Here is a 14,630-nt window from a genome sequence, read left to right on the forward strand (position 1 = left end):
GGCGGGCGCCTGTAGTCCCAGCTACTCGGGAGGCTGAGGCAGGAGAATGGCGTGAATCCGGGAGGCGGAGCTTGCAGTGAGCTGAGATCCGGCCACTGCACTCCAGCCTGGGCGACAGAGCGAGACTCCGTCTCAAAAAAAAAAAAAAAAAAAAAAAGAACAATGAACCCAATGTTTGCAAATTAACATTTTTTTCAATACATATACAAGTTACAGAAAGTGACCATATACTGAGCCAAAAAGCAAGTTGTAGCATAAAGGACTACAATCATAGAGTATGTTATCTAATCATATACATTTAAGCTAGAATTCAATAAGAAAAAGAAAATCCATACATGTTTGGAAATTAAGACATACATGTCTAAGTAACCCATGGATTAAAGAATAAATCAACTTCTTTTTTTCTTTTTTTTCTTTTTTGAGACAAGGTCTCATTCTGTTGCCCAGGCTGGAATGCAGGGGTGCAATCTCAGCTCACTGCAACCTCGCCTCTTGGGCTCAAGAGATCTTCTCACCTCAGCCTCCCAAGTAGCTGGGACTACAGGCACACACCATCATGCCGGGTTTTATTTTTTATTATTATTTTTTGTAGAGACAGGGTCTCACCATGTTGCCCAGGCTGGTCTGGAACTCCTGGGCTCAAGTGATTCGCCTGCCTTGGCCTCTCAAAGTGCTAGGATTACAGGTGTTAGCCACCGCAGCCAGCAAGAAATCAAACTCTTAAGAATAAAAGATAAGGAAAAAATACATATGAAAATCTGTGGGATTCAGATAAAGCAGTATTTAGAAGTAAATTCATAGTCTAAAATGTATACATTAGAGAAAAGGTGAAAATTAATAAGCTAAATATATCACAAAGATTAGAAAAAAGAATAGAAAGTAAACCTAAACAAAGCACAAATAATGAAATAATAAAGGTAAGACCAGAAATTCATTATATAGAAAACAAACCACGCATAAGAAAAGATCAACAATATCAAAGATTGTTTTTTTGGAACAACAATGTCAAATGTCAAATGTTGTTTTTTGGAACAACAGGGTGGGAGGTTTGCTTTGCTGGTATAAAGCATTATTATAAAGCTACAGTAATTAAGATGGTGTGATAATAGTATAAGCACAGACAAAGACCAACGGAATTGAACAGAGCCGAGAAATAGAATCATACATATAAAAACACTTGACCCATGACAAAAGAGACAATGAGGAAGAGTCAAGTCTTTTCAATAAATGATTTTGAGTCAAATTGATATGGATATGGGGAAGAAATCTAAATGTAAAAGGAAAAACAGTAACTTTTAATAAAAGAATTATAAGACAACATGTCCATGACCTTGGAGGTAGGAAACGAGTTCTTAATCAAGACAGAAAGAGCATTAACCCTAACGAAAAAGGTACAGATAATTTAACCCACATTGAAATTAAGAACTTTCACTAATAATAAGATACCATTAAAAATGGGAAAAGGCCGGGCGTGGTGGCTCACGCCTGTAACCCTAGCACTTTGGGAGGCTGAGGTGGGTGCATCACCTGAGTAGGGTGGATCATCTGAGGTTGGGAGTTCGAGACCAGCCTGGCCAATGTGGTGAAACCCCATTTCTACCAAAAATACAAAATTAGCCAGGCGTGGTGGCGCATGCCTGTAATCCCAGCTACTCGGGAGGCTGAGGCAAGAGAATCGCTTGAATCCAGGAGGCAGAGGTTGCAGTAAGCCGAGATCGTGCCATTGCACTCCAGCCTGGGCAATCAGTGAGACTCGGTCTAAAAAAAAAAAAAAAAAAAAAAAAGAATGTAGCTGCAAAAGACTTGAATCCAAAATACACAAAATCTGTAAGGAAAAAACTGACAACCTAATACGAAATGGTCACGAAACTTAAATAGAAATTTTTCCAAAGAGGATATCCTAATAAGAAAGAGAGGGAGAATAGTCCAATGAACAAATGAAAAGGTTTTTAACTTCATCAGGAAAACTAAAACCACAAAACTGACACAGGAAGTTTGGCAAATATCTCATAAATTGCTGGTAGAAGTGCACAACTGCTTTTATCATTAACCAAGTAGAAAGATTTGCTTTAACAGACATGAAATCATTGTATTCATCAATATAGTGCGTATCAGACAGGCAGAGACAAATGAAGAGAGACAGAGATACAAAAATAAACTTGTATCTTCATGACCTCGGGGTAGGAGAGAATTTAAGAACTGAAAAAGCAGTAAGCATAAAGGAAAAAACACACATTCACTACACTGACATTGAAAACGTCTGTTCATCAAAACACACTATCAAAAAAGTGAGAAGATAGGCCGTACAGAGTAGAAGGCATCTGTAACATACAGAATGACAAAGAACTAGTGTCCTGAATATATAAAAACTCTACTTGCCATTTTTTCTTATTGAAACTTCTCTTTCAATGAGAAAAAGGTAAACAATCCCATTTTAAAATGGACAAAAGATTGCAACAGCATTTCACAAAGGAGAAATCCAAATTACAAAAAAAAAAAATATGAAAAGTACTTAATCTTATTAGTAATCAGGGAAAATACAAATTAGAAACAGGAGACACCACTACACAGCACTGAAATTGGCAAAAATGGAAAGACTGACAAAACTAAGCTTTGGTGAGATCTGGAGCAACAGGAAGTCACATACTTCTGGAGGAGTGGAAGTTGGTATAATTACTTTGGAACATGGTTTGACATTATCTCAACGTGAAATATGCAGATCTTATTATCTCAGTTACATAGCCAAATGTAATGTATATTTATGTATCATGATACATGTTCAAGGTAGTAGTGTTCAAAGTTGCTCCAAAGTGTAAAGAACCCAAATGGCCATTAAGAATAAAGTATACTAAGTAAACTATGGTGTCTATATATATATTTTTTAGACTGGAATGACACTGAAAACAAACTATATCTATATCCGACTCCATGGATGAATCTACACGGATTCTGAAAAAACAAAAAAAAGTCATTATATATATATATACGTATATATATAAATATGTATATATACACACAACAGCAAAAGTGTAGAGAAAAGCAAAGGAAATTACAACTTTAAATCTCGTAATAGGTAGCAGTAGTACTTACTACTGAAGAGGATTCAGCAACATTCTGCCTTTTGTTCAGGTGACAGATACATGGGTGCGCACATTATCATTATTTGACTGTATTTCTAAACGCTTTCAAATATATTTCATAATAAAACTGTCAAGTTATTAGAAAATATCTAAAATTCACAAAATGATACAAATAATGTTCATCTGCATACCACAACAAAATTTAAGAAAAACAACGTAAAAAATACAGTTGATGGCCCATCTCCCCATTGCTCCCCTTTACTATCCTGAATTGGTTCAACTCAAGTTTTCAGATAGCATTCAAGGTTATATTTCACTAATACAGCCTTGCAATGCTAATAAAAGTATCTAAAAAGTGCTGAGTTTATTGATGACACAGTGGCTGTTTTTCTAGTACAGTATGATATATCCTCTTTCAAATATAAATATTATTAAGTATGTGGGTGGGGGCAGTGGGGCGGGGGCCGGGAGAGAACTGCCAATCATAACTGTAACATAAAACAATGCTTACCTACATGTGTTTGCGCAGCAAAATGTAGTACTATATCTATTTTTTCTGTTTCAAAAAGCAGTTTCACAAAGTGAGAATCACATATGTCACCCTATATGAAAAAGCAAACATGAAAGGGTTAGGTTTCATTGAGCACTCTCATTCATAATCATTTTTACTATAACATCCCCCTACCTCCCACCTCCCTGTTTAATAGAGAATGTTTTGAAAATTCAACTAAGTGCTCAAACAAGTTTACCAATGATGTATTTCTCCAGCATCTTAGGATATTAGATATTCAATTCAAATTATTTTTCCAAATAATATTTTAATGAGCACCAACAACCACTAAGTACCATGCTACTGTTGTCCACAACATTTTTGCCAACCCAAGGCCACTATATTAAGAGAAAACTTTTTTTAGTATTTTTAAAAAAACCTTTGAGATAACCATTATTAAAATATATCTTAGGCAGGGTGCAGTGGCTCACGCCTGTAATCCTAGCACTTTGGGAAGTTGAGATGGGCGGATCACTTGAGGTCCAGAGTTTGAGACCAGCCTGGCCAACATGGTGAAACTCTGTCTCTACTAAAAATATGAAAATTAGCTAGGCATGGTAGCGGGTGCCTGTAATCCCAGCTAGTAGGGAGGCTGAAGCAAGTGAATTGCTTGAACCCAGGAGGCAGGGGTCGCAGGGAGCCAAGATCATGCCACTGCACTCCAGCCTGGGCGAGAGAGCGAGACTCTGTCTCAAAAAAATATAGTGTAACAACTGGAATCATATTTTGAAAACACATTTTATCACAATTAAGTAAAATTATGGTACTTCTAACATTTACATGTATATTTAATTCTTCTAAAAATATGTATTCTTGACAATTCGTCAATAGCTGAAGAAAACACTTTCACACAGAATTATGAAATGGTTGTTAGTATATTAAGTTTTGTAGTTAAAAAGAGAGTTTATAGCATAACTTTAAAAAACAATATATCATAAGTTAAATAGTTTCATTTGACAATAACATTTCCCTTTGCAAATTATTGAACTGGTCTTGTGGTTTATACTTTGGATTTGTCTAAAAATGAGACTTCCAGAGTCAATCAACCTTCATAGGGAAAGACTAGGGAGGAACTAAAATACAAACCATGTAAATTCAGTCAGCTACTGGTAGATCTGCTAAGGTACCAAAAATCACATGTAGCTTTGTATGTGTTGTCAATCAAAACTAGTATCCTCTAGAGCACATGGTACTTTTGGAAATTAACTATCTGATCTTTTAAAAGGCCTTTAATTAGTGTTCCTTTCAAGCTCATATTACACAGGTTTGTAAAGTACAAAGATACTATAATCCCTGCATGACTAAAGAGTCACAGTACAATTATATGAAAATGTTCATACCTGTATAAATTTGTAGTTCGGTTTGTTAGAAATGGTTTCAAGATTCTTCAAGCTTGCACAGTAATCCAACTTGAAAGAAGAGAGCACAGAAGGGGCAATACAAAAAGTGACATTAGCTTTTCCAATCAAATACCAATTTATTTTAGACTATAGACGTTAATGGTTATAATACAAGAATATGTCCTCTTAAAGTGTGTTTGCTCCCTGGTTTTACACTCTTTTTTTTTTTTTTTTGAGACTGAGTCTCGCTCCGTCGCCCAGGCTGGAGTGCAGTGGCGCAATCTCTGCTCACCGCAAACTCCGCCTTCCGGGTTCACGCCATTCTCCTGCCTCAGCCTCCGGAGTAGCTGGGACTACCGGCACCAGCCACCACGGCCCAGCTAATTTTTTGTATTTTGTAGTAAAAGCAGGGTTTCACCGTGTTAGCCAGGATGGTCTCGATCTCCTGACCTCGTGATCCGCCTGCCCCAGCCTCCCAAAGTGCTGGGATTACAGGCGTGAGCCACCGCGCTGGCCTGTTTTTACACATTTTAAGTTTCTGATATCTTAAAAGTAAAAAACAAGTAATTTTGTTACCTTTTCAAAGTACCAAAAAACAAAACAAAAACCTTTTCATAAATCTCTACTTTAAAAAATGTTCCTGGCTGGGGGTGGTGGCTCATGCCTGTAATCCCAGCACTTTGGGAGACTGAGGCAGGCAGATCACAAAGTCAGGAGATCGAGACCATCCTGGCCAACGTGGTGAAACCCCATCTCTACTAAAAATACAAAATTTAGCTGGGCTTGGTGGCGTGCCTATAATCCCAGCTACTCAGGAGGCTGAGGCAGGAGAATCGCTTGAACCCGGGAGGTGGAGGTTGCAGTGAGCTGAGATTGCGTCACTGCAACCCAGCCTGGTGACAGAGCAAGACTCCATCTCAAACACACACACAAAAAAATGTTTCTGCCAAAATTTGCCTGTAGCCACTGGTGGCTAGAAAAGTTTACCATTTCTTACAGAAAAGGAATTAGTGATTGAAAATAATTACACCTGTGTTACACATATTAGAATTTATTATACCTATACCTCAAACTGTTGGTATATTGGTGATACAGAAAAAAATTCCTGTCCATAATAGCAAGTCAGGCAAAGCTTCATAAGAGTTAAGGGTTATTCTTATGATGGATGTCCCAATTACCCTGATGTGATCATTACACATTGTATACATGTATCAAAATATCACCATATGCCCCATAGCAAGTACAGCTAAGATATGTCAATTAAAAAATAGACAAAAAAATCCAATTAAGGCTTATAATCACCAAACTGCCTTACAAATTTTTCTTATAGTTTTTTTTTAATGAAAATCCAAAAAGTTCATTTGCAAAGTAGCAACTGAAAAAACAAAACAAAAACTTTACTTTTGGACCACCATAAGAAATGCAAGTTTCAAAAACTGACATATAAGATTAAATACAGCATAAGCACATTACAATATAGAGCCTCTAAATTGCTAAAATGACTAAATAAAAAATTAAAATATCAGCATGACAGGATTCTAATACTTTTAAAAAATATAAATTGAAATGTAATTTCAGTGCATGAAGCTCATTTTTATAAAACTCACCTTGTCTAGATTTATGATCATATAGTTTGGATAATCTTCCACTAAAGAGACAATCATATGTGAGGCACTATTAAAAAAAAAAAAGTGTATCTTGTTAGTGAAAAATTTTAACTTCCCTAAACTCTTGAATATTTTCCTAAGATGTTGAGTACTAGGAAAATACTCAAAGATAACTTTAATTTTTTTCTAAGATAACAGAAAACAATATAACTACACTAAATATACACACAAGCAAACTTTTTACCAAACTTCTCAACAGTATCTATAAACAAAAGTTTTACATTCCATTTAGACTATGTAGAAGAGAGAACGTACTGGTTCTGGGTATAGGGAAAAAAGTCAGTTTAACCAAATGATGCCATCCATACATGCACAAGTGTGGAGTAAAGTGGAATGATAAATGGGAGCCAGTCAGCACAACTGTACATGCCTATAGCATGCCTTTTCAGGAACTGCAGATATAAGTATGTAAAAATTAAATTACTATGAGCATAGTCAGTTGTCTATATTTAATAGTAACTTCTGCAATTGCTATTTCTTGGTATAAGATTTTGGTAATGTTAAACTAGAATCCTCAGGAGGGTTCTAGACTGAACCCAGGATTCCCAGGCTAGTAACAGCTGAAACCATCCTGAGTTGGATATCCACTGTGGGTCCTGAGCTTCAGAGGACCCTAAAGGGGAATCAGAGGCATATCTCAGTGAAATGATCTACCAGATTTACCATATATACTTAAAATGTTGGGCTCCCAGGAAAGGGCAGCCCTTGACCAAATTATGAACTTGCAGTTGTAGTTGGCATTCCTTTCACAGCACTTTCTACGTCGCCCCCTTCCTGGACCTGCACTCTCACACAAGTATTACCCTTTCATGCCCATAGTCCTCTTTCTCATTAAGTGAAACTTGCCAGCCTGATGCTGTCCCCCAAGTGATTTGTCAGATTAGAAGGGTGATTTAATGTGCAAATGGCCATAAACAGGAATCCTCACATTCCCTTTTCTTCTACTAGACACAGAGTTCCTTGAGGGGAGGATGGGAGAGTTTCCTGTTTATTACTCTTGCATTCATCCATTCCACAATGACTAAAGACTTATATAGAATGGGCCAGGCATTATTCCAGGTGCTGAGTGAACAGTAGTCTCTGTCCTTACCATGTTTGCATTTTAGAGTGGGGATACAAACAATAAACAAGCAGACACAAATCCGCAATATAATTGCAGGTAGGGGTAAGTGTGCTAGTTGGGAAAGAGGCTATTTTAGATATGGTGGTCAGGTAAGAACTCTCTGAGGAGGTGATATCTGGATAAAAACCGGAATTGAGTGATGCAAACAGCCTAACGAAAGGGGAAGCAAGTGCAAAGCCCTCAAGATAGAAGTGTGTGTCTTGGTGTGTTCCAAGAACTGTAAGAGGGGAAGCATGGCAGGTACAGAAAAGCAGATCACGTTGCAAAAGTAGGGCTTGGGCACTTGAGTTTTCTAGATATGGTAGAGTTCGGGCTTTATTCTAAGTGTGGCAGGAACCACTGAAGTAAAATCCTGCTCCTAACATGACCTGATTAAGAAACACTGACTTGTATGTGAGCAACAGGCTTTAAAGGAACATGCGTGGACGCAGTTATGGCCAACCAGGAGGCTACAGCAGCAGTCCAGGCAAAAGATGACGGTAAACATGGGCTAGGGTGGAAAGGGGAAAGTGGTGGGAAGTGGTCGCCGTAAGGATATACTTTGGAAGCAGAGAGGGCTTGCTGATCGAATGTGGGTCTGAGGAAGAAAAGGGTGTCAACAGTGGATGTGTAAATGTTTAGATGTCCTATTATAATCCTCAAATCGTTTTTGGGGTGCCTATATGTACAGGGCCCATCGTGGGGTGGGGGTGCTCTAGGATGGGGGTGGGAAGCAGTCGGTGAGCAACTTAGGGTAACTTGCACGCACTCAAGGAGTGACGTGGTGAGCACCTCGGGCCACAGAAGGGCAAGAGTAACACAGATTTGGAAGAGGCGTTTTAAAGAAGTCACAGTTTCAAAGGAACCACTTCTTTGCACGCCAGGGAGAGAAAAGCTGGTCTAGGTCGTGCATTAGGACCCTCCCATCAGAATAAGGACCCCTCAAAGCTGGACCCAAATTGCCTAGGGCAAGCAGAGCTGCGGGAAAAGGTTGGGGTTTCTGGGGAGCCACTGCTTGGCCATTACCTACATGAAACCAGCACCGCCGGTCACCAGGACCCGCTTCGCAAAGCCGCCGGGAGGACCCCACGGTTCCTCCCAACCCGCTGCCGACATCTCCCAGCTCAGCAATGCCTAGTACCGTAAAGCGTATGGTCTGAAAAGCGCAGGGAAGTTCCGCCGCGACCTTTTGCGACGCGCCTCACTCGCGGGACACGTTAACAGGGCAGCCAGCGGCAGCTTCCGGAGACTGCTCTGTGACCAATTTCTCCCCGCCCACTAGCGGGCTGGGCGGGGCCGCGCTCACCACCGCGCAGGCGCTGCTCCTTTCTCCCATTGCCTGGTCAGCCAGGTGCAAATAGGGTCGCCGGTAGGGTGGGGGTATGGAACGTTTTTCCCGGAAATGCCACCACTATGGATCAGATTTATGAATGAGTACCTCCTTTCATTCTTGTACTACAGCCATATCTAGAGGTTACTTATCAGTTTAGCTGAGAACGGGGAGTTGTTACAGATGGAGATGGGAGGTTGCAATTTCAAAATGATTTTTTTTTTAGCCGGGCGGGGACAGGGTCTCGCTATGTTACCCAAGCTGGAGTGCAGTGGCGCGATCACGGCTCATTGCAGCGTCGACCAATGGGGCTCAAGCAATCCTCCCACCTCAGCCTCCTGAGTAGCTAGGAATACAGTCGTGCGCCACCACGCCCGCCTAATTTTTGGTAGAGATGGGTTTCGCCCAGTTGCCCAGGCTGGTCTCGAGCTCCTGGGATCCAGCCAATCTCCCTCCTCAGCCTCCCAAGGTCCTGGGATTACAGGTGTGAGCCACCGTGCCTGGCCTGCAAAATGATCTTTTGCTGTTGTTAATATTATTACAGGCCGGGCGCGGTGGCTTACGCCTGTAATCCCAGCACTTTGGGGAGGCCGAGGTGGGCGGATCACCTGAGGTCAGGAGTTCGAGACCAGCTTGGGCAACATGGTGAAACCCTGTCTCTACTGAAAATACAAAAATTAGCCGAGCGTGATGGCGGGCGTCTGTAATCCCAGCTACTCGGGAGGCTGAGGCAGGAGAATCGCTTGAACCTGGAAGGCAGGGGTTGCAGTGAGCCGAGACTTCACCATTACACTCCAGCCTAGGCAACAAGAGCGAAACTCCGTCTCAAAAAATAATATTATTACAGACAGTGCAGAAGGCTTGCAATCATGATAACGATATTCCCTAGGTCCTACCCTGATATATTATCCTATTCTCCCCTTTGCTCACTCTGCCCCAGCCTCCCCACCCTCCTTGCTCTTCACTGAATGTGCCAGGCATGCTACTTCCCCGGGACCTGGATAGCCTTTCCCCAGATGTCTGCCCAGTTTTTACCCTTACTTCCGTTTTCAGCTTGAATGGCATTCTATTGACCACCACAATTAAAATAGCGAGCTCTGCCCAAACCTGCAGAATCATCTTACACTTCTTTATTTTCCTTCCTAGCACTCAACATTTACACTGATGTAACTGCCCTCTGTTTAGTGTTCCATGGGGTCAGGGGGTTTGTTTTGTTTTCTGCTGTAATTGCATGTCCTCAGAGACTTGGTACAAAATAAATGACCATTAAATATTGTCAAATAGATAAATAAATATCTTTTCTTTCCCCAACATGTTTGGGAAAAATGTTTGGCAAAGCTGAAAACGAATGGAAACGTCCAGTACAGGTATATATGTGGAAGTATCACATCACATATATACCTTGCCCTTTTTATAGGGCAAAGTGGTAATACATATGAAATATATATGAAAATTTCAAATGTTCATATTCTATGACCCCCCGAATTCCATGATGTATAATGTAAATAATTGTTCATTGCTGTATTGCTTGCAATAATGAAACACTGGAAATAATCTAAATGTGTATAATGTCTTCTAACTTTTAAAATGCAGTAGACTGTTTTATAGCCTTTAAAAAGAATGCACCAACATGGAATGAAGACCAAAATATACTGCAGTATACTCCTCCCCCCACCATCCTTTATGATCTCCCCAAGTTGACTCAGGCAGGCCACAGAATGGAATCTGGCTGACTCTAAGCCAACTGAAGCCTCTTCTTGGGATTTAGAGTTCGACTAAGGTGCTAGTATAGTCTGGTTACTCTACTTGAACTCTGAGGTCCTACAAAGCTGCAACTTTTTGGTGGCCATGTTCTTTCAAAGTAACTGAGGAGCCAAAAAGCCTGTCTTCACAGTGAGAAAAACCAAGTTGATTGAGAAGAAAGAAAAGATAGGAGAGGCCTAACAGCATTCAAGGCCTATGTTATGATTTTTCTTCAGGACCAATTTTATTCCTTTCCTTGGTTTACAAATACCACATATTTTTGTGGTATTTGTGACTTACTTGAAAGGATTCACCCTAAACTCTTAAAATAAGTTACCTTTGGGGATGAGATATGGGCAGGGAAAGGAGGAAATGGGGAGTTTAATTTTTACTTTATATACTTTTGTTTTCTTGAGACAGAGTCTTGCTCTGTTGCCCAGCCTGGAGTGCAGTGCCACAATGTTGGCTTACTGCAACCTCTGCCTCCCAGGTTCAAGCGATTCTCCCATCTCAGCCTCCAAGTAGCTGGGATTACAGGTGCATGCTACCACACCTAGCTAGTTTTTGTATTTTTAGTAGAGATGAGTTTTCACCATGTTAGCCAGGCTGGTCTTGAACTCCTGACCTCAGGTGATCCACCCACCTCACTTCCCAAAGTGTTGGGATTACAGGCGTGAGCCACCGCACCCAGCCCACTTTATATAATTTTGACTGTGAATTTTTTTCTGAGACACATGGATTACTTTTATAACAAAGAACCCTTGCAGTTTTTTTTTAATCCCAAAATATTAATACTTCCAGCATATTCAGCCAGAAATACTGAAAATGCTGGGTATATGGTAGGAGGTGGTCCCTCAATATTTTTTTTTTTTTCTAAATGGTGAGGTCTGTTATGAGAACTTGCTTATATGTTATAGAAGCTTGTTGTTAAATGAAAATCATTTATATACATTTATTCATGAGATAATTTTGAGTTCCTACTTTTGTTACCTGTGGAGGGTCTTGACTGCAAGTTGTCCAGGTTCTTGGCATTTTGAACAAAGAATTGGACAAAAGGCACAGCAAAGCAAGGAAAGAATGATGCAACAAAAGAACAAAAGCAGAAATTTATTGAAAATGAAAGTACATGGCCGGGTGCGGTGGCTCACACCTGTAATCCCAGCACTTTGGGAGGCCGAGATGGGAGGATCTCTTGAGGTCAGGAGTTGGAGACCAGCCTGGTCGACATAGTGAAACCCGGTCTCTACTAAAATTCCAAAATTAGCCGGGTGCAGTGGTGCGCACCTGTAATCCCAGCTGGAGGCTGAGGCAGGAGAATCACTTGAACCTGGGAGGCAGAGGTTGCAGTGAGCCGAGATTGTGCCACTGCACTCCAGCCTGGGCGACAGAAGGAGACTCTGTCTCAAAAAAAGAAAATGAAAGTACACTCCCCAGTATGGGAGCCTCCCGAGCAGCGCAGAAGGACCTGGATACATAATCATCTTGGGTCCAAATACCCTCTAGAGGTTTCCCACTGGTCACTTGGAGCTCACCTCATGTAAATGAAGTGGTGGCCCCCAATAGGTCTGATTCCTTGCGGAAAGCAACGAGTCAGAGTCTGAAGTGGAGTTACAAAGGTCACACTCCTGTGCAAACATCTGATTGGTTGCAAAAAGCAATGTTACAGAGTTACAAAGTTGCACTTCTATGCAAACGAAGGCTCAGCTGGCAATCGGTCTGATTGGGTATGGACAGCCAATTTCTTATCTGCCCCCAGAAAAGGTGGGGATTTGCAAAGGGCATAGTCTGTGGTCCTTTTGTTACTTAGGGTGGAAAGTTAGGGTTTTTCTTTAAATTTAGTTCTAGGTGTGAAAAGGCCTTAGGTTCCCTGCCCCCAGGCCCTATTCTCCTGCCTCACTTTCATTAAGACAGGTAGGGCACGGTGGCTCACGCCTGTAATCCCAGCACTTTGGGAGGCCAAGGCGGGCAGATCACCTGAGGGCGGGAGTTCCAGACCAGTCTGATCAACAGGGAGAAATCTCATCTCTACTAAAAATACACAATTAGCCGGGTGTGGTGGCGCATGACTGCAATCCCAGCTACTCGGGAGGCTGAGGCGGGAGAATCACTTGAACCCGGGAGTCAGAGGTTCCGGTGAGCCGAGATCGAGCCATTGCACTCCAGTCTGAGCAACAAGAGCGAAACTCCGTCTCAAAAAAAAAAAAAAAAAGTATAGTTGCTGATCAGCTGGAGCTGACAGTAGAGGCGGAGATTTCAGACACATGAATGGATACTTACAGTACAGGGACTGAGCGCTCTGATAGGGAAGTAAGGGATTCTGGTGCCAGGGGCAGCTACTACAGATTTAGGGGTTTGAGAAAGGCTTCTTAAAGTGCCTTGGGAAGGAGGAGGAAAGGAGGAAAAGGAAGGTGAAGAGGTCCAGTATTGGAATAAGCAGAAGTATTCCAGCCAGAGGGATCAGGGAGTGATAAGGCCTAGAAGGGAGAACTTGGGAGTGTTCAGGAAACCGACGGCGGTGAGGATGGAGATGAGAAAAAAAATGGACATTTGAGAGGCTGGAGAGCCATGAGAACCTTTTGCAGCAAATTGTTTCCTACAGCTTTTCTGTGCCTGTAGGCTAGAGATGGACTGTAGCCAATTAGAATGAAGACTGTAAAGACGGTCTTTGCCATAGGCCAAGAAAGTGATGAACCGAGTAGGACTGTGGTGGCTGCTTCCCACCCTCACCAGAAGAGGGGCTACTCCACACTTGTAATTGAATTGGTTGAATGGGGGCTAGGGGCGGCTACAATTCCCAGCGGTCTGGTCTGCGGGGCGCAGGGCGCCGGGCGCAGGGGGCGGAGAATAATAAAAGTCTAGAAGCCAGAGAACCTAGGAGGGAAAAATCGACTGGAGATGCCAAGAGAAGTCATGCGTTAAACTGTGGTCTTGCGGACCTAAGTGTCTTTGAGGCATTAAATCAGACACGTCCTGTCGGTTATACAGGCGCCGAGGAAGAAAAGCTGCATAAGAACACGATTTTTTCTTTGCGGGAGAGTTTTTCTCTCTCGACCAGAGACAGTCCTGTCCTGTGTTATCTTAAGTTTTTCCGAATCTCACATGCCCCTCGAAGGCCGAGCGGACTCGTGCCAGCGCGCCCGCGCATGCTCAGTAGCAAGACGTGCTAGGCGATGAGGGAGATGAGTTTTCCGTAACCTGAAGCAACATCCTACTGATTCCTCATTAAAGAAAAAGGCGGGAACTAGTCAAAAGCCGGGGAGTGATGGGACGCTCGGATCTGCGCGTCCCGCCCATTTCGGCCTCTGATTGGTGAATGTCTTTGGCTCGTGGCAGAGCAGCCCGCCTCATTGGTTCCCAGGCTCCAGAGCCGCAGGTCTCCGGCGCCGACCCCGCCTCCCCCAGCTGCCGACGTGGGGCGGGCAGCCGCGGGTAGTTGGGTGCCGAGGCGTCGGTGAGGAGCGGGAGACGGACATGGGGGGGCTGCGGCTGCTGGCGGTGGCCCTCACGTGCTGCTGGTGGCCGCAGGGCAGCCAGGGTAAGACCCTGCGGGGCAGCTTCAGCAGCACCGCGGCCCAGGACGCCCAGGGCCAGCGCATCGGCCACTTCGAGTTCCATGGTAGGTCTGGGGGCGGGGAGAGGGATGAAGGCGCGCTGGCCCATCCCGCCGGCGGGGTCCACGGGCCGCTCCTCCCCGGCTCCTCCCCGCCACGTTGGGCGAGGCCGGCGACTTCCCCAGCCTCACCTGGACCTCCTGCGTCGCTGCAGCTGCCGGGAATAGTGGGATGCATTCCTTGCCAACCCCGCTGGTGCGGCTTCCC

General features: G+C 42.8%; 2 protein-coding genes across 3 annotated transcripts in view; one reads left to right on the top strand and one right to left on the bottom strand.

The window, feature by feature from the left end:
• Positions 1-8,994, bottom strand: part of TGDS (TDP-glucose 4,6-dehydratase) — a 24,640-nt gene extending 15,646 nt beyond the window's left edge. The window contains exons 1-4 of one of the 2 annotated variants that reach the window (XM_025364266.1): positions 8,770-8,994; positions 6,578-6,644; positions 4,971-5,039; positions 3,592-3,682 (exon numbers count right to left, since the gene is read on the bottom strand). In XM_025364266.1, the coding sequence (XP_025220051.1) occupies positions 3,592-3,682; positions 4,971-5,039; positions 6,578-6,644; positions 8,770-8,855 (313 nt within the window). In that variant the 5' untranslated portion in view covers positions 8,856-8,994. Of the gene's footprint in view, positions 1-3,591; positions 3,683-4,970; positions 5,040-6,577; positions 6,645-8,702 lie in introns of both variants that reach the window. The other variant, XM_025364267.1, reaches the window with a different exon arrangement.
• Positions 8,995-13,961: 4,967 nt separating this feature from the next.
• Positions 13,962-14,630, top strand: part of GPR180 (G protein-coupled receptor 180) — a 35,118-nt gene continuing 34,449 nt past the window's right edge. The window contains exon 1 of the mRNA XM_025364339.1: positions 13,962-14,428. Coding sequence (XP_025220124.1) covers positions 14,284-14,428 — 145 coding nt within the window. The 5' untranslated portion in view covers positions 13,962-14,283. The remainder of the gene's footprint in view (positions 14,429-14,630) is intronic.

Source organism: Theropithecus gelada, chromosome 17 (assembly GCF_003255815.1).
Source record: "Theropithecus gelada isolate Dixy chromosome 17, Tgel_1.0, whole genome shotgun sequence".
NCBI lineage: Eukaryota > Metazoa > Chordata > Mammalia > Primates > Cercopithecidae > Theropithecus > Theropithecus gelada.